The sequence below is a fragment of the Temnothorax longispinosus genome, chromosome 4 (genome assembly GCF_030848805.1).
Source record: "Temnothorax longispinosus isolate EJ_2023e chromosome 4, Tlon_JGU_v1, whole genome shotgun sequence".
Classification (NCBI taxonomy): Eukaryota; Metazoa; Arthropoda; class Insecta; order Hymenoptera; family Formicidae; genus Temnothorax; species Temnothorax longispinosus.
This window is the reverse complement of record NC_092361.1, coordinates 20,583,449-20,603,280: the sequence shown is the minus strand read 5'-3', so window position 1 is coordinate 20,603,280 and position 19,832 is coordinate 20,583,449. Positions and strand designations below refer to the sequence as shown.

Genomic DNA, 19,832 nt, shown 5'->3' with positions numbered 1-19,832 from the left:
TGACGTCAGTCAATCCGCGATATTCTGCTATTCGTATCTGTTGACAAACTGATGATATATCCGCTAACATATTTTGCTTACTGAGAATCTCGAGCATTGAAATTCTCTTGCTCCTTATATTAGAAAGAAGGAAAAGTAAAAATTTTGTAAAATTCGTACATAAAATCAATACTATTTACATTTTGCTGGGTAAAAGAACTTTCTAAATGTACATGTGCATATATACGCACGTTTACATATAAGTTAAACTTGTATTTAATTCCATGCAACAGAGTAAATGTTATTAGAGGGAAAATATCGTAACAATAGGGTGTTTCAAAATCACTGGATGTCTTTTTAATAACAGGCTCTTTGGCTAAACGCTTTTAATCTGAGATAGAGCTTTCCTTGGCCGAAATGTCGAAGAAGATCATTATCTATTGCAACTTTCTCTAATCCTTTGTATTTTACATTTTTGTAAGCCTGAAATTCGAATTAAAGGAAATTCCATCCGAAATCAGTCAAGAATGCACCATACCCATTTGGCTTTTTCAGATGTAATTTGCAAAAGACTCTTTTTCTCAATTATTTGTAATTCGAAAATTATTGATGCCTCAATATTTTTGTCGAAGACAAATTGATATTAGTTTAGCCGAGAAATCTATTATTAAAAGAATATCCAATAACGTCGAGAAATCTCCGTAAATAAATTACGACACTTGTCTACACACATAAGGGAAAAATTACAACATTCTAAATGCAAAATTATTCTACAATTTCTTCTAATTTATTGTCAAGATTGAAACATTAAAATGTTTCCTGTACATAATATTAGCAGTCCCATCTCTTCTAATAGTCCCCTTTGTAAATATATCATGCAACACACACACACGCACACACAAATAAAACCAAAGTGAAAGCGGCAAAATTAAGAATTTCTAGAATTAGCATTGCGCGTTTTTCTCTCTTTAGTAGAGGAGAAGAACTTTTCAATATCGGAAAATGATTTGCCCAGAGTTTCAGGCAGAAAAAAATATACAAAAGCTGTACCAGTTAGAGATATGAAGCTAAAAGAGAAAAAAATACCCTCGATAGTCATGCTTTTCAAAAGGTACGGATAGCTCTTTATCACAGCAAACATCATTATGTAAGCGAGAGAAACCATGAGACCCCCACCAATACCACGTATAGACACGGGTAATAGTTCCCCGATCATTGTCCACGGTATGACTATAAATCCAAGCGAACTAGTGCAGATGTAAGCCAATACGAAGAATAATAATAGCCACTTTTGATCCACCGTGGTTTCCTCCGTATTACCATTTTCATCGTACGACAGCGCAAAATGCATGTACATTCCAGAAAGAAACATAGAAATGGCCATTCCAATCCCACTCAAGATGCAAAGAACTCTCCTGCCGTATTTTCTACTACAAAAAACTGTTACTATACTTATAACGAATCGAATGATACCTAGCATAACGAGCGCGCTGTGTTCGTTAAAATTCTTGCCAAATGTTCCACCCATTTCGCGAAAAACGGAAATGGCATAAAATATGATCACATATGAGCCGGATAATTGCTGCAGTAAAAAAAGGAAGAAAAGTATCAGCAGAGGCTTATAGGCTGCCGGGGATGTAAACATGTGGTAATAATTTTTTATGGCTACTGCTATACTTTTTGGCGCTTCGTCACTCGCCACACGACTTCCGCAAGTCTCCATAATTCGCGAATATTCTTCCTCATAAATCTAGAAAATTTAATTTATTCGTTGACACTCTGAAATTCTGAATGTGGACAATGCAAAACACTATATTGTACTCACTGTTTGCCTTCTGTTAAGCCGTTTCAAACTGTGTTTCATTTTGGAAATTCGTTTCTCATTAAACATGCCATTTTGAAAGCACATAAGCCAGTAGGGACTTTCAGGTATAAAGTAAAGTATTGAGAAAATACAACACTCTAGTGCGAGGAAAATTATAGTCATTTTGCGCCAGTCTAGCATCACGGCCAGACAGCAGGTAATCAATATACCTAACGACACAAACACGGAAGTAAGGCACAGAAGCATCGGTCTGACTTGCGGATGTGTAAGTTCTGATATGTAAACCAAAGCGACGGTTGTTAAGCCTGCTGCGATTCCAGCTACAACTCGAGCCGCATAAATAGTAATTAAGGAGTTGGCAAATAACAAAGAAACCCATGATACTGCTGCGGGAACGCAAGATAACAGACAAATTGTTTTGCGTCCAAATTTATCCATCAGAGGCCCAGCAATGATAGATCCTATTGGCAATGTTATTGTAACTAGACTTGCTGTAGAACAAAATAAATGCAAAATACATAATATTACTAACTACAATTCTAATTGTCTATCGATTACTGTACAGCACAAGCCACATAAAACTCTACGCTCTATAAACAGCACTAATTTTCTACTGAACATCTACTGTATTCCTTAAGCGCAAATAAATTTCAAAGACTAACCGATCCAAGATCCTTCGCTCTCGGTTACTTTTATATCAGAATTATCTGATTCTAATCCATCTAATAAAATGGTACTGTAAGCCATGTTTATACCAGCCTTTATGTTTATACACTGAATCATACAGCTTGCAATAATCTAAAAGATGATACATAATAATTTATTTATTATCTATTTTAGCCGCTGTATTAGTCAACTAGATTCTGTTACACGATTTATAGCATTCATTGTGCCTGTGTATTTTGCTACGCCTGTGAAAATATTCAGGACTTACCTGTGGCATTATATCTGCCAATGTAATTTTCTCTTTCGAACTTCTATCGGCGATCCGTGGAAGAAAATTACTGCAAAAAATTTAAATTTTCTTCATTTATCATCCGCCCAGGGTTGTCGGTCTTTAACCAGTATCTCGTCGACGTTAAAACCAAGCAAAAGAAACAGAGAGCAAATAACGTTAAATACATTTCAAATTTAAACGCAAAAATTATTTCTGCAGGTAATTTATAAATTGTACGTACAATAAAAAAATATTCATATGTATTTATATTGCACAAACACACTCCGTTCATTTTACCTGACTTCATTGCGAAGTCTCTCGTTAGGTTCCATAACTGTGCGCGTCTCTCCTTCATCGATTTCTCTTGTTTGATTCATTTCAAATAATAATATCAAAACTTGCGAAGATATCTCTGAAATATAAAAGCAGACAGTAAAACAATGAAAAAGAATCTTTGATAGAGGATGAAGGTTATGGGTCTGTTTCTTTTTAGCTGCACTAGAGCTGAACCAGGCTGAACAGGTGCACTTCACTCTAACTTACTGCACCAGTTCAGTTAGTGCAGCTACAGTTCCAAATCGAACTTTCGATCTGACCTAACCTAACTCAAATTCAGTGTCGGGTCGAGTCAACAAATTACAGGAAGTCGAAAACGCTATTATTTATTTCCATATATAAAAAAATACACATTTTGTCGTCTACCGTTTCAGTTGAGTAATGGTGATACTGAGTTAAAATTCGTATGAAAATGCAAACAATATAAAATGATAGGGCACACGATTTCACGGGTATTAACGAAAATATTGTCAGCATTAGCTCTGCGAGTGTAACATGTGTAATGAGACATGGGAGCAGACAAATTATATTACGTTTGTTTATATTTTACATAATTACAACAGACGAGGAATCTCAGTATTGTTAAAGTAAGAAAGACTTCATCGATCAATATGAATTGAGCGATGGCACCTGCAAAGGACAAATGGATCAGGCGTTTTATAATTACCGAAACGAGACGGCACAAGAAGGGCTTTACAATTTACAAAGTTATTTCTATGGTACGATTCTATGGTACACTTGGTAATATTGTATTTTCTTCCTGGATTTCGATATTAAGTTTCTTATCTTTTTTCTGTTTAGGTATTTCTGAAATCCTCTCACGAGGAGGTGTCGAAGGTATCCGTATGGAAGCGTTACAATGATTTTAAAAAGCTGCACTCGGAACTTAGTCACTTACACAAGCGTTTGGGAACAAAGGAGACCTTCCCAACTTTTCCCAAGTCGAAATACTTTGGCAGATTTGAGGCTGAAGTTTTGGAGGAGAGGAAGAGATACGCTCTTAAATTTTTGGAATTTGTAGGACGATACTCGTACTTATATTCGAGCGATATCTTTATAACGTTCTTCGAAACTAGTCACGTAGATAATTATACTAATGATTGCGCACATTCCCTGAATTCCGATACGTCCGAAGACGATCGTATTGCTGCTTTCGGCGATTCTGCGCTTGTAAATGATAATACAGTGCAAAGCACCCTTCCGGCTCCATTGAAAGCGTCTCGCAATGTATCGACAAATCCATGTTCCACTTTGTCAAGCGTTAATCGTACGAACAAGAACGAATTAACGGTGTATCGGAGAAAGAATGAATCTCATGGCAGTATTAATCTACAGAATGCCAACGTTAGTAGAGAGGAGCAAAACTGTAAAACGGCAAAATTGCAAACGCAAGATGCTATCATTGAACATTATGACGCGCATCAAAATAAAAATTTAGATAAAAGTGATGCGGCGACGCTCGGCGATGCATCAGGATTTGATTGTCTGAACAACAATATCAGTAAACTTATTTCAAATTACGATACACACCCTGTAATATTACATAAGGAAGTAAATGTTTCCCAGGCGCGGACAGATTCTACGCAATATCTTTTGATAGCTGCCGCTCATATAAGTGCAGCCTTCACGCATGAATCCATAGCGGAATACAAGGAAGCTTTCGCACAGTACAAATTGGGAATATCGTGTCTGATAAACGGTGTGCAGTTTGACACAGACAGCACAAGAGTACCAAGCATAAAGGATAAAATATCAAAATACTTGGCTAGAGCTGAACAATTATATAACAAGCATTTAAATTGTAACATTTCAGTAATACACAAACCGATATCAGAGCTTCAATATTATAAAGTGCTTAAAATAATGAAATCCGTGATGCTTGTAATGGATATACGTTCAAATTGTAACAGAATAATCAAGGTAAAAGATTCTTAGCTACATGTTTGAGATACAAAGTTACTTAGCTATGTTTCATACAAGAGTAGTATTTTTTAAATAATTTTATTATAAACAAAAACTTTATATAAAAGAACATTTTATGATAGTGATTAAATGCAGTAATACATGTAGCTTGAGAAAATTTTAATTTATAAGTATAATTCATAATTTCAGACTGTAGAAAAATCTTGTATTTATGAAGACAACATAAGCAATTATGTGTTACGCAACCAAGTACCTTACATGGTATATTTATGCGCGTGTATTGAAACTGAGACTTCTGTATTTTTAGTCCTCCAATATGCAAGGTACAGTATGATAATTTTATCTGTGATATTTTGCACGAGACCATATCGGACTACCGACTGCAAAGGCCGACCCGACTGCCGACTGACTGGATCGGCCAACTCGCGTTTAAATTGGAATCTATTTTTCGAGTCGGCAGTCGATAGTTACGATACGGGCCTTTGCAGTCGGTAGTCTGATATGGGCTACAATATCATTGGCTTATATATATTTTTTATATTGTGTTGCAGTTGTGGAAAACTGTGGGACTTTGTAAGACTACATTACAAAGTATCTGACAGTTCGTGTAATGTAATTTCAAATCACACGTATAATAGAGATATCAGTGGACAGGCCAATAGCAATGAAAATATTCGTGGACCAAATAAGGCAGATGAAGTTACGGAAAATAAAGTACAGGGAGATCATCAATACGCGACGGATATTCAAAGTGATAACTATATAAAAATGCCTACTATACAATTGTTAGAAAAGTCGCAAGAATTATTACAATCTGTTAACGCAACATTGAGGAAAAGCAACTCTATCGCAAATCGATTAAATGAATATAAAGAATTAAGACATTCCGAAAGTATACCATCGCTGAATACAAAAACTGTCACACAGTTCTATAAGGAGACAGATCTTACATTATCTAATACTTATCGCAACAAGTCACCAAATCTTAATAATATGAAGATAGATGACATTATTGTTGCAGAAAAGTCTTCGAAAAACAGTTTTGTAGAGAACAAAGATCCAAAAGGCGATAATTCTTCATTAACGAACAGCAACCAAGATCCAAATATGTCGAGAAACATTTGTGCATCTATATTAAATGGAAGTATGGCTCGCGATTCACTCAAAAATAATAAAATGGATAATTTATTGCGTAACAACTCTACTTCGAGGATTATTTCAATGCAGAACGCGTCGACCAATAATACAATACACATCTGTGAAAATAATAATACTGAAAGCATATCCAATCACATAAATTCATCAAACATTAATTTTAGCACTGATGAAACGCAATATTCGCATTTGTGTAAAGAGAATAATGTAGATGAAGAGCAGGAGTTTTGGCGAGTGCCGGAAAGTGTAATTCGATCATGGGCAGCGGAAATTCTTTTAGCTTTAGAAGCACTTCATCAACAGAATATCCTGATTCTCGATTTCAAACCCGATGATATTCTTCTCGACGACGCAGGACATATCCGGCTTACTTATACCATACCGCGACACAATGTTGAATTGTCTAAACTAATATATCCATATTCGTCACCCGAGTCAGTAATGTTTTCTCCGACTATTCCCGTTACGTCCGCCACAGATGTTTGGAGTTTCGGAGTTATTTTGTACGAGCTACTTACCGGCACCGTATGTAAAAAAAAATTAGATATAAAAAATTATATACTTTAACAATACTAATAAAGTCCAATTTTGTTTCACAGATGTTTAGCAAGAAACATCCAGGATCGTTTCATTCACATTCCACAATTAACATTCCTAGTAGCTTATCGGAAAGTGCAAGATCTTTACTAGGCGGCGTAAGTCTACATTCTGTCCTACTTTTTGACATTAGTCTCTTGATTTAACTTTATGATGTTCAATTTCAGAACTCTATTATGTTTAATAAAACTTTTTGTTGCCATCAATATTTGCTATGCACTCGCACATGTGCACATAATTATAAAAAGTGATAAATTATAATGTTATTTATAAAATTATTGTTGCAGATGCTGAAATATCATCCAGAAGAACGACTAACAGTAAATGAAATAAAGCGTCATTCATTTTTTGCAAGAACTGATTGGTTGAACATGATCAATTCGCAAACTTAATGCTAACATTATTAAGAAATTAATCAATTTTACATTTGTTGTAATAGTTATAACATAAATATTTATTATTATATAATGAAGGTACAAATTTATTTTACGGCCAAAAATGTATTTCAATATTATAAAACTAGTTTCACTTAAATTATATATTTAAAAATGTTGATTTTGTCATAATAATAAAACTTATGTTAGATAATTATTTAGATCTTACTTTTTCACTTCTACCTATCGTTGACATACCATCAATAAATCTAGTTGTAAATAAAACATTGGCATTGTTGAACATACCGTTCTTTAAGGATACAATAATAAATTGCGAATGTTTAAAATGTCTCTTTAACATTGTACCTATGTTTTCTGTATGTGAAAGATCCAAAGCGGCATCTACTTCGTCCAGAATATAAAGCGGTGCAGGTTTATAAAGAAGCATAGCCAAGACTAATGACAAAGCAACTAGGGATCTCTGACCACCAGATAATTCTCCTAACGACTCTTTCCAGACACCTGAGAATCCAACTTTTACTTCTAAACCATCTGTTATCGTTTGGTTCTCCGGGGGTTGTAACTTGGCCGCGGCTCCTGGTAATAAAGTACTAAATATGGAGCCGAAGTCCCTATTAACCTGATAAAATATAAAATTGATATATTTCGGACTTTGTAGATTTATACGTATACAATTATACATATATGTGAAACGAATTTTTCAAAGAATCATTACCTGTTTCCAAGCTACAAGTAAGGTTTCTTTTTTCTTTTCATCCAAGTGCTTAATCGTCTCGATAATTTTCTTCTTATCATTCTCGACTATTCTTTTCTTTTTTAACGTGTCATTATATTGTTCTTCTTCTTTATCAAGAAGATTGATTGCCCGCGTATTTATATTGCGACTTAATTTTTCACGCATTTCTTGTAGATAATGTACCTTGTGTTCCATTTCCTCCGGTTTATTAACTTCAAAATCATATATACCACCTAAAAGCATACAACACACATATGATATATCACATAATCGAGCAATGTTTACTTCTGTAAATACCTTTTTTTCCAAAGTAAGGTTTCTCTTGCTCGATCCACTCATATTTTCTTGTGAGTTCCAAAACTTTTTGCTTACATTCCGCCGCACTTTTTTTGATATCATTAATTTCATGATTCAATTTTTTAATGTCCAATTCCTGATCTTTATTTTGTTTAATAATATCTTCCTTTTTCGCTGTCAATCTTTGTATATCTTTATTCTGCTGATTAATAATGTCTTTTTGCTTTTTAACATTATTCTGCAATTCTGTAACTCGAGCTTTGGTTTCTTCCAATTCTCGCCGAAGAGCTTCTCCTTTTTCTTCAAACATATTGCTTTCCTCATTTGCCTGAAGCAATTGTTTATTACCATTTTCAATGCTTTTCTTGAATTCTTTTATTTCCAATTCGAGCGTTTCCGACTCTTGTTCTCTCTTCTGCCATTCCTTGCGACTTTGTTCCGCTTTTTTCTTTAAGATATTCAATTGATTCTCAGCGTCCTTTAACTGTCTTTCACGAATATTTACTGCATCCTTTAATTGAATTTCTACGTCTTTTGCACGTATTGCACTTTCCTTTTCTAAATTCTTTGCTGCAGCCATTCGTTGTGTAAGCTCTTCAATAGCTGCATTCAGAGAATCCACCTGAAAATAAATATATATACATATATATATTGTACAAAGAAGAGTTTAAAGTTAGACATCTAGTTTACCTATATGAGCAAAAATTTCTTGCTTATTCTCATGTTGCTTGTATTTAAATATAATTATCAATTTATTAACTCATATAAATGCACATACAAAATATTTACAGATTACATATGTATGCGTACCTCTTCCTTGATTTTATGGTAACTCGTTTGTTGCAATTTTTGTCGTATCATACTAATTTCATAAGTCAACAGATCATGTTTCTGTTTCAACGATGCATACTTTTCCGCGGTTTGTACAATATTTGATAAAGCAGTTTCTATGTCTCTCAATAGCTGTTCTTTGTGATTCAGTTCATTCCGAATTTCTTTCAATTCTTCCAGTTTCAATAGAACTGATCCAGATTGTGCTGGAGCACCGCCGGACAACGTACCAACCGGATCAAAAAGATCGCCTTCTAAAGTAACGCATTTCTTCATAATCCTTTCGTGGAAAGCTATTTTCTTGGCAGTTTCCATATCTTTGCATACAAATATTTGACCGAATATCCAGGTCATTGCCGACCTAATCTCATCTGGAAAATCTATAAGAGACAAAGCAGGTTGAACGTTCTCTTTCCCAACCAATCTTTCTGCCAAACTGATTGTTTGTTGATCCATAAATTTACCAGCCACTCGATTGAGTGGGATAATCGTAACTCGTTGCTGTAATTGCCCATGTTGGAGAATTTTCTTGCTGGTGGTATCAGTGTCAACTATCACATTATAAAGCTGGAACATAATTACATTCAAAGATTATTTAATATTAATGAATTAAAATTTTTCATGAAAATAAAGTATAAATTAGAGAAAGTGTTACCTTTCCACCTGCGGCAACTTCCAAGGCGTACGCAGCTTTTTTATCCTTCACCGTAATCAATTTGCATACGACACCTTTTACAGATTTTGCATTAAAATTAGGTTCAGGATTCTGATACTGGAACCTCGTGCGAGGATATCTTGACTCAAACTGATCTAGTTTCTCACGCAATGGCTTCATTTCTGCGAGCAAGTTACTTCTTTGCTTTTTCAAGTCTTCCGAATAACCATCCTTGTAATTCAACTTTTGCATTTCATTCTCCAAGCACTTCAATTCTTTTTCTTTCTTTTCCAAATCCGTGTCACATTTCTTATATTCATTCTCGGTACTATACATGTCTTTCTGTTTTTTATTCAACTGTTGCCTATTGTGATTTAGCGTCATCTCACATTGTTTAAGCTCGGTTTGCGCTTGCGTCACACTTTGCTTGGCATTTATCAGTTGTTGTTCCAATGTTGCATTTTCACCGTCTTCACTCTCCAGCAGACCCGCACTAACCTTCTGGTATTTCTCTTGTGCATCTAATAGAGCCTCGACATCTTTCCGACACATTTCTTTCAAATTATGAAAAAGCCCTCCAACTTTCTCCAATTCCTTCTCCTTTAAGATGAGTGCATTGTTTTCTTCTGTTATATTAATCTGTATTTGCTCCAATGTTTTTTTCAGAGTTTTAATATTTTCCTTATTACTGTTCACTTCAGCTGATAATTTATATTGCTTCTTCTCATATTCTTGCAGCTCTTTCTCTAAAGATTCCAACACGCTACCTTTTTCCTGTTAAGAGATTATTTAATAGATATTAAATAGTAATATTTTAAATATTATCTATACTAATTGGAAATTCAATACTATTATTGAAGATTATATTATTATGTATAATAGTGTCATATTTTTTTGTTTGTTATCAAAATAATATGCTAGATAAATATAATGAAAATTTAATACATCTAATGATGCACGATGCATATCAATAGATACAAGTTGAAGACATATTCTTTTAGTTTTGTCAGGCATATTGAACGCATATTGTTGGAAATACATAATATATAAAGTTATAAGTTGTCTATGTTACAGAGTTACTAAAGAAATAAAACAAAAAACAAGAAACCATACCGCTTCCTTTTTAATCAGCAATTCGGCACACTTGGCTTCTATATTCTTGATCTCTTCTTCGCCAGCAGCTATGCTCTCTAATTTTGAATCTATCTTGCTTTGTACAATCTTGACATTTTCTTCTATCTTCTGACTATTATTGAAAGCAGCAACATACTTCCACGCAAGATAAATTCGTTTGCTGTGTTCAAGTTCTCTTTCTATTCCTTGAAATTCTACATATCTCGTTCTCTCTTCTTTCAATTTGTTCAACTTTGGACTAATGTCTTCTTTCAAAATCTAAAATACAGCGAATAGAATATCAGGAAATCAAGATATCAAGATACAAGTGCCAAACATGGTATCAACAAAAAATATATACAGTATCTATTTCTTTTAATTTATTATCCTTTTTTTCTATGGTGTTTAGTGCCAATTGCTTCTTCTTCTCGTACATTTTTGTCCCTGCTGCTTCTTCGAGCATAGACAAAATCTCCACCGGTTTCATATTCAATACTTTCGTTATTCTACCTTGCATGATTAAAAAGTGTGGATTGTTCACATTTAATTGAACGGAACAGAACAGATCTGTCACCCGTTTATTTGGTACATTCGTCCCGTTGATCATGTACTTGTTTTTACCGCCAATCACCACCTGTCTCGTGATCACAATCTCTTCGTGTTGCTCATAACCCATGGGAGACGATTCTCTGTCACGATTGTCAAAAGTTATCGTAACGCTGGCCTTCTTTATCCCTGCTTGGCCTGACTTGTAGACCAAGTCTTGCAAGGAAGTGGCACGTACCTGTATTAAATAGACACAATGTTGTTAGTTACAAAATTTAGTAGATTAATTTGAAGTAAATCTCTCATGAATTGTAAAATGCACGCGTGCGATAGACAAACAAAATTCACCTGGCTGAGATTCGCAATTCCCAAAACGAAGCATATCGCGTCCAGAATGTTCGACTTTCCGCTGCCGTTGAATCCCGTAATCGCATTGAATTCCTTATCGAAACCATTTATTTCGATTCGTTTGCCATAAGATTTGAATCCTTCCAGTACCATCGATCTGATATACATGTTAAATCAGTAGTAAGATAACACGTCACGGTACAATGGATTGGGTTTTGATATCAACGAAGATACAATTCAACAGTTCCCTCCGATTTAAACGCTTTCAAACCGATGACCTAACCTAACCGATGCCTCGCAGGAAGCCAACTGATATATTCGATCTGCACTAGGGAGTTCTCCAGTTTCATTTCGTTTTCGTTCAAGTCCCATGAAGCCTGCGGGGGGAGCGTCCCGTTTGACCGCAGCCACTCACAGCCCCGGTGCCTGGAGTTTTTCCACTGGACCAGCCAATCGGATATTTTCATTCTCAATCAGCCAATTGACGACGTGGTCAATTGAGTCCCACTCGTTGGCGTAATAGGCTTGTTCGCGTTGCTTGAAATCCCCAAACATTTTTGCACTTGAAATGAGATAAATATATATTCGGCCGTTGGAGAGAGAGAAAGCGAAGATGCTGAGTGCAAAAAGTGCAAGCAACGCGAACAGACTCAATGAAAACGAAGCCTGTGATTGGTCGCGTTCAGCAGACCAAACCGCTCAGTAGCAGTCGAACGTGATTGGCTCTTACTTTTAGAACCAACCAATCAACGCAGAGTGTTGATAAGACGACACTCAACAGTTGTGTCTGCTGAACGCGGCCATTGGCCAAGTTTCTTTACGCCATACATCGGTATACGTGCGTCGTATGCTGGGCATGCTGGCTCCATGGGACATGGGACTTCACTCCGTCCTCCGAGTATTCTCTGTTCTGGCTCATCAGTCAGATTTGTTCTGCTACAACCTAGTCAGATTTCAGATTTGATAGCGATGCACGGCTTGTTTTAGAAGAGAATTAACAATACTCAAGCTCGACAATACAGTCCCGCATTTCTGAATATCATTCGCCTCGAATGTACGTCTCGAAAAGAGTGGAAAGGAGATAAAACCGAGACAGCATGACCGACGCTGGCCAATGTAAAGTCAATCAGAGTTATCGCTTTAAATGGAACAACCATCAGAATCATCTGTCCGACGTCGTGCGGCAGCTCTTGAAGGAGGACTGCATGGTGGATGTCACTCTGTCCGCAGCCGGTCAACGTATTCACGCGCATCGCATTGTACTGTGCGCGTGTAGCATTTTGTTTCAAGTAAACAGCTTTGCCTCCAGGAACTTTGTTACACGTACAGAGTAGTTCCGCCAACTTGGGGAGATCTCACGATTAGATTAGACGATTAGAAATACAGTTGCATATTGTGTTTAGTAGTGGCGATAACGACTGCTCTTTGCTGGAGCAATATTCTCTTGAAAATTTGTTTTTAATTACTTTATTACGCTATTGTATAAACTCTATTGCCAGAGTAATAATAACGCATGTTTATTCACAAAGTAACTCTAGCTTGCACAACACATAATAATAACAACTATGTACATTGCTACTTGATATATACAGTAATTGATATGCGATTAATGTATAATATAATTTATAGGAAGTGCTCAGCCAAGTGACAGAAGATTGTCCAACGATTATTCTAAGTGATATATCACCTCAGGATATAAAATCAATTATCGAATTCATGTATCACGGTGAGATCCGTGTTCCCGTTGAAAATATCAATAGTTTACTTGAAGCTGGACGATCGTTAAAAATAAACGGTCTCATCAACGTTAGTATCAAATTTATTGTTCACTGTTAATTATATTTTCTGTTATAGACTATAAAGTTTCAGTTTGTTGTGAGACTTCATACACATTTGATATTTACAAATTTATATAATTGTCGCTTGTATCTTCAACAGATAAATGGAATTGGAGAGAACGTAATTGTTAAAAACAGAAAGGATTCTGCGGAAGAGACTGCGACAGAGGTAGAAAAAATTGGAGACAATGCTGAATCCCTGGAGAATGACTCGCCCGAAGCGAGCACTACTGAAAATTGTATATCAAATAAAAAGAAGAAACGTCGCCGCGAGACTGTGAAGAAAGATTACAACGACGATATGTTGGCGTCTGCGATTAATGACTTGAAATTAGGACAGACTTTAATAGAGGCTGCTACTAAGCACAATATACCACGCTCAACGTTGTATATGCGGGCGAAAGCATTAGGCATACATCTAAACGCATCAAGAAACGGATATCCCGCAGAGTGCATGAATGCAGCTATAAATGCCGTGATCAGTTAGTGCTTTCTCTTATACTTCGTTTATTTTTGTATGTATGTATGTATGTATGTTTGTATGTATGTTTGTTTGTATGTATGTTTTTAGATTTAGATTATACGCGACATGTATCTACAATTATTTATTTATATTTAAATCGTTTAACTTGTACTAATTTCACCATAGATGGCTCGAGCTTGCAGCATGCGTCAGAGATATTTAGAATACCTAAAACCGTGTTATGGAGGCGTATACAAAAGGAAGGCTATCAGACCCTACGTCCTGAAATGAAGAGGTCGTATGGTTTGGACACGAGACAGGCCGCTGTTAAAGCTTTAGAAAGAGGGGAAAATTTGACGAAAGTAGCTCTGCAATTTAAAGTAAATTTCATTACAATTTTATTATCACATTTTGAAATTTTTTGATTTCATTACAAACAGATTTAACCGAATTGTTAACCGAATGTAACTTGAGATATCAATAATGCCTAGATACCAAAGACTACATTGTTTAGAGAAAAGGCACGGCTGGTAGATCAAGGTAAATTGCCGTTATCGTTTTGGAAGAAACGCAAATCTGAGAATGAGGAATTAAAGAAGTCGCGATTGGAAGAGGCTGTGGCTGCTTGCAAGGGTGGCAGAATGTCGCAAGCCGCGGCATCCATGACGTATCGCATTCCAAAAACTACGATATGGCGAAGGCTTCAACAGGAAGGGAAGAAGGTGGAAAGATCGTCGAATGCGAAGAAGAAACAACGATTGCCCGATACGCCAGTGCCGCACGACGCTCAGGCGAAGACGCAAGAAACATCTAATTTCAGTTATTGCGAGGTAATACATTGATTGCAATTTATGAATCTCTTCGGCATAATTTTTCGTTGCTGACGGACTCGCGGGTTGCGCAGGTTGCATCGGAAATACCTATAACTTACATAGATGAGGATAGTATACCTGAGGATTCCGTGATAATATTAACAACGGAGGACATGGACGAACTGAATCTGGAGGGAGGCAGACAAATTATTGTAAATTCGGTATGAATTTCTTGCATTTCTGACGCTTTTACAAACTTTCAATAGCAGATTGATTGATTCTTATCTTTATCGCATAATCTATCTTTATCTCTTTCAGGAATCTGGACAGGAATATATTCCATATACGATAAGTATCGAAGATAGCTCAAACTATTCGGGGGCTGAGAGTTAGCGTTAGAGATATATAAATAATGAAAAGCCGATTAATAATTATTTAATATAAATTCAAGTTAATTAGTAGCGTGACTGTACAATTATTATTTATGATAATGAGGTATACTATGTGAAGATATACTAAATGAAATGATACAATATTTATATTATTCATTCTTTTCAAGTGTATGAAGTATCTTTTGTACAAAATTGAAGAATGTAATGTAATGGGGACAAGTTTTATTTGTGTAATGTGAAGGATAAATTGCTTGCGAATATATTTTTATTTGTCCGTCATATGCTACGTCATATTTAACTGCAAATCAAATAATATATTTTACAATTTGTATCGTGTAAAATCATACATATTTTGTAATTATTAATATGCGAACTTGAGTGCTCGAGTTGAGTACGCTCAATAAATTTCTCTAAAATTAACTTTTTAAAAAATAAATAATACAACACAATACAAAAAAGCTTTGTTCAATATAGTCTTGTATATAGTATATAGTCTTGTATATAGGATCATTTTGTTTGTATCATTAATTATAGGATTCTCTCTCTGTGTGCGTGTATGTTGTATAATATAATACTTAACTATAAGGTAAATGTACCAATGCCGGGACACTTAAGACCTATGTCGAACACCTTTATCATTTTAGTTTTTAAATAAATATAACGCGAATCAAAATCAAAGAAAAAAATATAATACAAAAAAAATATTTTTATCTTTGAATCTCTTTGACTTTAATTTGCATTATAACTTATTTAAGGACTAAATGATAAAAATGTCCAGCATAGATACGTGTCCAGGCATTGGTACATTTATCTTACTCCATCGAAGCACTATCCACGGTCGGCGCATAGGCGAGCAAAGTGAGGAGAGCGTGACATGCTGCTAAGTACCGTGTACGTAAATACGGCACGTTTTCTGAGATAAGTCAGCAGAATATGAAATATTCTAATAATAAATATACAAAGATGACATAAAATAATAATATCACATAGAAGTTACGAAATGGTAATATTACACACGAGCTTGGCATACAGGATTAATAACCGCTATCAGAGGTTTCAGAATCTGTTTCACCTGTGACATGTAAGGATGTCCTGTCAATCAGTCTATCAGCTATATGGTCGATCTCCCACATCTTTTTCTCTTTATCTCTAACTTGCTTAATAAAATTATTCCAATGTTCAGTGGTCACCCGTTCGATACCTTGTTCAAGTAATAGTTTCACATCTTGAGTTTTAAAAGTGTTGTTATTAATCTTAACGTATCCCTTAACCATTGACCATACCATTTCAATCGGATTAAGTTCGCAATGATACGGAGGTAGCCTGAGAACCGTTTTATCGGCCTGTTTTGCCATTTCGTCTGTGACATATTTATCAAATCTGTCTTTGTGTAGTGTAACAATTTGCAAGAGTTCGGCCTTCACCATAGTCTCTGATATTTCTTTTCCTTTATCCTCTAACCATTTTATTATTTCGTCTTTTCTCCAGGAAGCATTCGGCAGTTCTTCCACCTTCACGGAATGATACGGAGCGTTGTCCATGACGATAACAGCATTGTCGTCTAGCGATGGTAAAATATTTTTGAACCATTCGTGAAATGTGTCGCCGTTCATTTCGTCAAAATAATCTCCCGTGTGTTTCTTCGATTCGATGCATAGAAGCCCGCCAGGAACGAAACCGGCAGCACTTCCAATATGTAGAACAATAAATAGTTTGCCTTTTCCGCTTGGATTAGTTCGCCTCGTAGTCAACGGAGAAGATGCGTCCTCGTCGGATTTAACTATTTCATCCACCCAAACTATATTCGTGGCGTCATCGGCGTCAATCCAGGTCTCGTCCAGGTAATAAATTTGCCGACCCTCTTCTCGGTATCTCTCAATAGTCCTCAGATATTTTCTCCTCCAAACAATTAGATCTTCTCTCTCTGTCAGGATGCTACGTCGGAGCCGGGTAGTGCATGTAAAATATAATTCCTTCAACAACGAGTGAAAGGTCGATCGTTTAAAATTTGGGAGATTTTCGTCAGTGTTTACGGCTTGCAGAACTGTTCTCAACGTTGGACATTTTTCATTGGTATAAAATTCGTGAACTTTTCTCCGAATAGCGCTCTTGTCAATGTCGTCGATTTTTTCTTTAAAAGTTAGGCGACGTTTCTTTGTATTCGGGGATGTAACCGTACCCGTCTTCTCATACTCCAACAATGTTTTTTTTATGGTGCGAGTACCAATACCCGTGTGTTCTGACAATTGTTTAATAATATCTTTCATTAAAATTGCTGGATTGTCTTTCATCAATTTTTCTTGTAAATTGATAATTATGAGCTTCTGACTTTTGTGGACCATCTGAAAGTACAAATAAAAAATATACGTTACAAAAAGAAGCAATAAACAAACTTTGAATATGTAATTTTTAATTGCTATCGTTTTAGTGGGCATATTAATTTTTCATAAACATTACGTTATTATTGAATTGTGCAGATTTAAATACTTCAAAATTTAGTTCCTTATGGATAAATTTGAATTTCAATCAAAACAAATTTTACACATTAAGTCTGTTCTGTTTAGCTGAATTTCTTGCACACTTCATATTTTCTCTTTTTCTCTTCAACGTGAAACGAAAAAGAGGAAAGATAAACCGTCCAAAAGAAGTTTAGTTAAACAGTACAATAAGCATAGTCAGTGAGGTCAGTGATTTGATGGCTGATGGGAGAGAGAAAGCTACATTCAATTGCCGAAGCATTTTTTGGTTTAAAATTTCAACACTGCGCGAAAAATATATTGAAATTTAATGGAAATTTGTTTAAATAGTCAAGAGTAAATATATACTCGATACATATTTTACTTTATAGAAGCAAATGTTGGTGTTAAGGCGAAGTGTCAGGTCAACATAACCTCAAAAGAAAAAACTGTTCAAAATTTTAGCTCTATCTCTCTCGCACGGTTCTTCACGGGTGCGAAAACGCGAGGGAGGGAGCTTGAGCTTCCCCTTATTTGTACTATATAAATAAGATACATTTGTATCAAAAAGATATTCACTCGTTTATTATTCAGACAATTTATTAAATTTCAACATTTTCTTCTCGCAGTAAACTCATATTAAAAAAGATACTTTAAACTTTAAAGCCTCCGATATACGACAAACAAATTGATAATTTTTATTCATCATTGTTTACCTGGCCTCGCTTGTTTTTCCTCAAAGGAGGTGATATATATATTGGCGGTATTTTAATATCCTCCAATGTCATCTCATCAATAGCCTCTTCTTTCATCGTACCGTATAAGATTTTGTAAACACTTTACTGGCAGAAAAACACTCGTTATATTAAACCAAACTGATATTTATTTCGAGAAGAAATGACTGCAGCGGTGTGCCAGGTAGTCTGATGCTCTGGGGGTCTGAAGTCTGGGTACTCCCCGGGTGCTACGGAGGTATGGAGGAAGAGTGGGCTTCCTGGACGTTCTGTGGGCGGAGCTATGGGGCATGGGGCGGAGATCTGCCTGAAACAGACGAGTTCGTGGGTTCTCTCGCTGGACAGAGGCTACGGTCAACGTGACGCTACACATGCTTTGGAGCGTTCTTCTTCTCTTTCTTTCTTCATTGAAAGAAAAGAGAAGAGGAATGCTTCGAAGCATCTGTAGCGTCACGTTGACCGTAGCCAGAGTTATAGCTTATATTTATATACATATACATATATTCATTTCATTACATATATATAGTGTATACATAATAAAGCAAAAATGATGAAAATTTTTAAATAAAGTTTGATTAAGTAAAGCTCGGGATATTTGAAAAATTTTTTAAATATCTGAAATTATTTAAAGTAATTGAACTTGTAAAACAAATACTTACATACGGCGGATGTCAAAATTAAAAAATGTTGAAGACTTTCTTTGCAAGAATTTACGAGATGTTTATTGCGACGATTTTACAGGCACTTGCGATGTAGCTTGAGAACAAAAATTCCCGCACAGCGACTGAAACATCAATATTCATAATTCATATTCTTTATTCCGTCATCTACTGAGTAATTAATATTTATCCTTGACTCGGTGCGGGTGAAATTCTAACCTTGCGCGCGTCGTGCGCGCATCTAATTTTTCGTAAAAATAAATGTCGATCGATCGCGACGCTGCATCATTTGACAATACAGGCTCGCGTCGAATACAGCGAATTATGAATCCGCTCGCATGTCGAGACCGATACACATCCTACAACGTTTCGAGAGAAATTAGAAAAGGACACGGGAATGCGACGAATAAATCAAAGCTTATAAGGAATCATCGGACGAAAGCGGAGAAATAAGAAATAAAAAAAGGGGCGGGGGGTGATCCGGGTGATGCGTTGCCGATGCTGCATTCTTTAAAATTGAAAAGGAACGTCCGAGCGCGCGCGCACTGCGCAGGTCACGCGCGTCGGTGTGCACGGCACGGTGCAGTGTGCGGCACTGTCACGTACGCGGCATCCTTCGCAATCTTCGCATACCTTCGCACGTATTCACGAACGACACGAATGACGAACTCAACGTAGCCGCGCGTCGTAATTGCCAGTAATTGCGCATACGGCATATTACACACGAACACGCGGCTGCCAGCGGCCGCACCGAACCAACCAAGACCGAGAGACCGAGCCAGGAGGCCGAGGAGGCTGGAGGCTG

At 36.1% G+C, this 19,832-nt stretch overlaps 5 protein-coding genes across 9 annotated transcripts; 2 read left to right on the top strand and 3 right to left on the bottom strand.

Annotated features, from left to right (window-relative positions):
• Positions 1 to 514: 514 nt before the first annotated feature.
• Positions 515 to 3,250, bottom strand: LOC139811692 (facilitated trehalose transporter Tret1-like). 2 transcript variants are annotated; one of them, XM_071776035.1, is made up of 5 exons: positions 3,039 to 3,250; positions 2,739 to 2,808; positions 2,467 to 2,602; positions 1,805 to 2,295; positions 515 to 1,729 (listed from the first exon to the last, which is right to left on the bottom strand). In XM_071776035.1, exons 1-5 carry the CDS (start codon positions 3,116 to 3,118, stop codon positions 908 to 910), a joined length of 1,599 nt encoding a protein of 532 aa, XP_071632136.1. In that variant the 5' UTR covers positions 3,119 to 3,250; the 3' UTR covers positions 515 to 907. The 2 variants fall into 2 exon arrangements, with proteins under 2 accessions (XP_071632136.1, XP_071632137.1); XM_071776036.1 differs by having other exon boundaries at positions 2,983 to 3,171.
• A 64-nt stretch (positions 3,251 to 3,314) lies between these two features.
• LOC139811688 (ribosomal protein S6 kinase-like 1) lies at positions 3,315 to 7,343 on the top strand. Of its 2 annotated transcripts, XM_071776032.1 has the most exons (7): positions 3,315 to 3,450; positions 3,641 to 3,796; positions 3,879 to 4,997; positions 5,190 to 5,323; positions 5,552 to 6,680; positions 6,755 to 6,850; positions 7,040 to 7,343. In XM_071776032.1, the coding sequence occupies exons 2-7, from the start codon at positions 3,701 to 3,703 to the stop codon at positions 7,142 to 7,144; spliced, it is 2,679 nt and encodes an 892-aa protein (XP_071632133.1). In that variant the 5' UTR covers positions 3,315 to 3,450; positions 3,641 to 3,700; the 3' UTR covers positions 7,145 to 7,343. The 2 variants fall into 2 exon arrangements, with proteins under 2 accessions (XP_071632133.1, XP_071632132.1); XM_071776031.1 differs by having other exon boundaries at positions 3,370 to 3,796.
• Positions 7,341 to 11,989, bottom strand: Smc2 (structural maintenance of chromosomes 2). The gene is made up of 8 exons (XM_071776030.1): positions 11,674 to 11,989; positions 11,141 to 11,563; positions 10,780 to 11,058; positions 9,667 to 10,440; positions 8,991 to 9,578; positions 8,181 to 8,802; positions 7,863 to 8,116; positions 7,341 to 7,766 (listed from the first exon to the last, which is right to left on the bottom strand). The coding sequence occupies exons 1-8, from the start codon at positions 11,839 to 11,841 to the stop codon at positions 7,341 to 7,343; spliced, it is 3,534 nt and encodes a 1,177-aa protein (XP_071632131.1). The 5' UTR covers positions 11,842 to 11,989.
• Positions 11,990 to 12,517: 528 nt separating this feature from the next.
• On the top strand, positions 12,518 to 15,440 carry LOC139811694 (uncharacterized). The gene is made up of 7 exons (XM_071776039.1): positions 12,518 to 12,962; positions 13,303 to 13,479; positions 13,612 to 13,993; positions 14,161 to 14,354; positions 14,466 to 14,804; positions 14,879 to 15,007; positions 15,105 to 15,440. The coding sequence occupies exons 1-7, from the start codon at positions 12,771 to 12,773 to the stop codon at positions 15,177 to 15,179; spliced, it is 1,488 nt and encodes a 495-aa protein (XP_071632140.1). The 5' UTR covers positions 12,518 to 12,770; the 3' UTR covers positions 15,180 to 15,440.
• On the bottom strand, positions 14,356 to 19,801 carry LOC139811695 (uncharacterized). Of its 3 annotated transcripts, none has more exons than XM_071776041.1 (4): positions 19,661 to 19,801; positions 19,028 to 19,152; positions 18,351 to 18,675; positions 14,356 to 17,520 (listed from the first exon to the last, which is right to left on the bottom strand). In XM_071776041.1, the coding sequence occupies exons 3-4, from the start codon at positions 18,444 to 18,446 to the stop codon at positions 16,213 to 16,215; spliced, it is 1,404 nt and encodes a 467-aa protein (XP_071632142.1). In that variant the 5' UTR covers positions 18,447 to 18,675; positions 19,028 to 19,152; positions 19,661 to 19,801; the 3' UTR covers positions 14,356 to 16,212. The 3 variants fall into 3 exon arrangements, with proteins under 3 accessions (XP_071632142.1, XP_071632141.1, XP_071632143.1); XM_071776040.1 differs by lacking the exon at positions 19,661 to 19,801 and adding an exon at positions 19,247 to 19,384; XM_071776042.1 differs by lacking the exon at positions 19,661 to 19,801 and adding an exon at positions 19,247 to 19,384 and having other exon boundaries at positions 18,351 to 18,671.
• Positions 19,802 to 19,832: the final 31 nt, after the last annotated feature.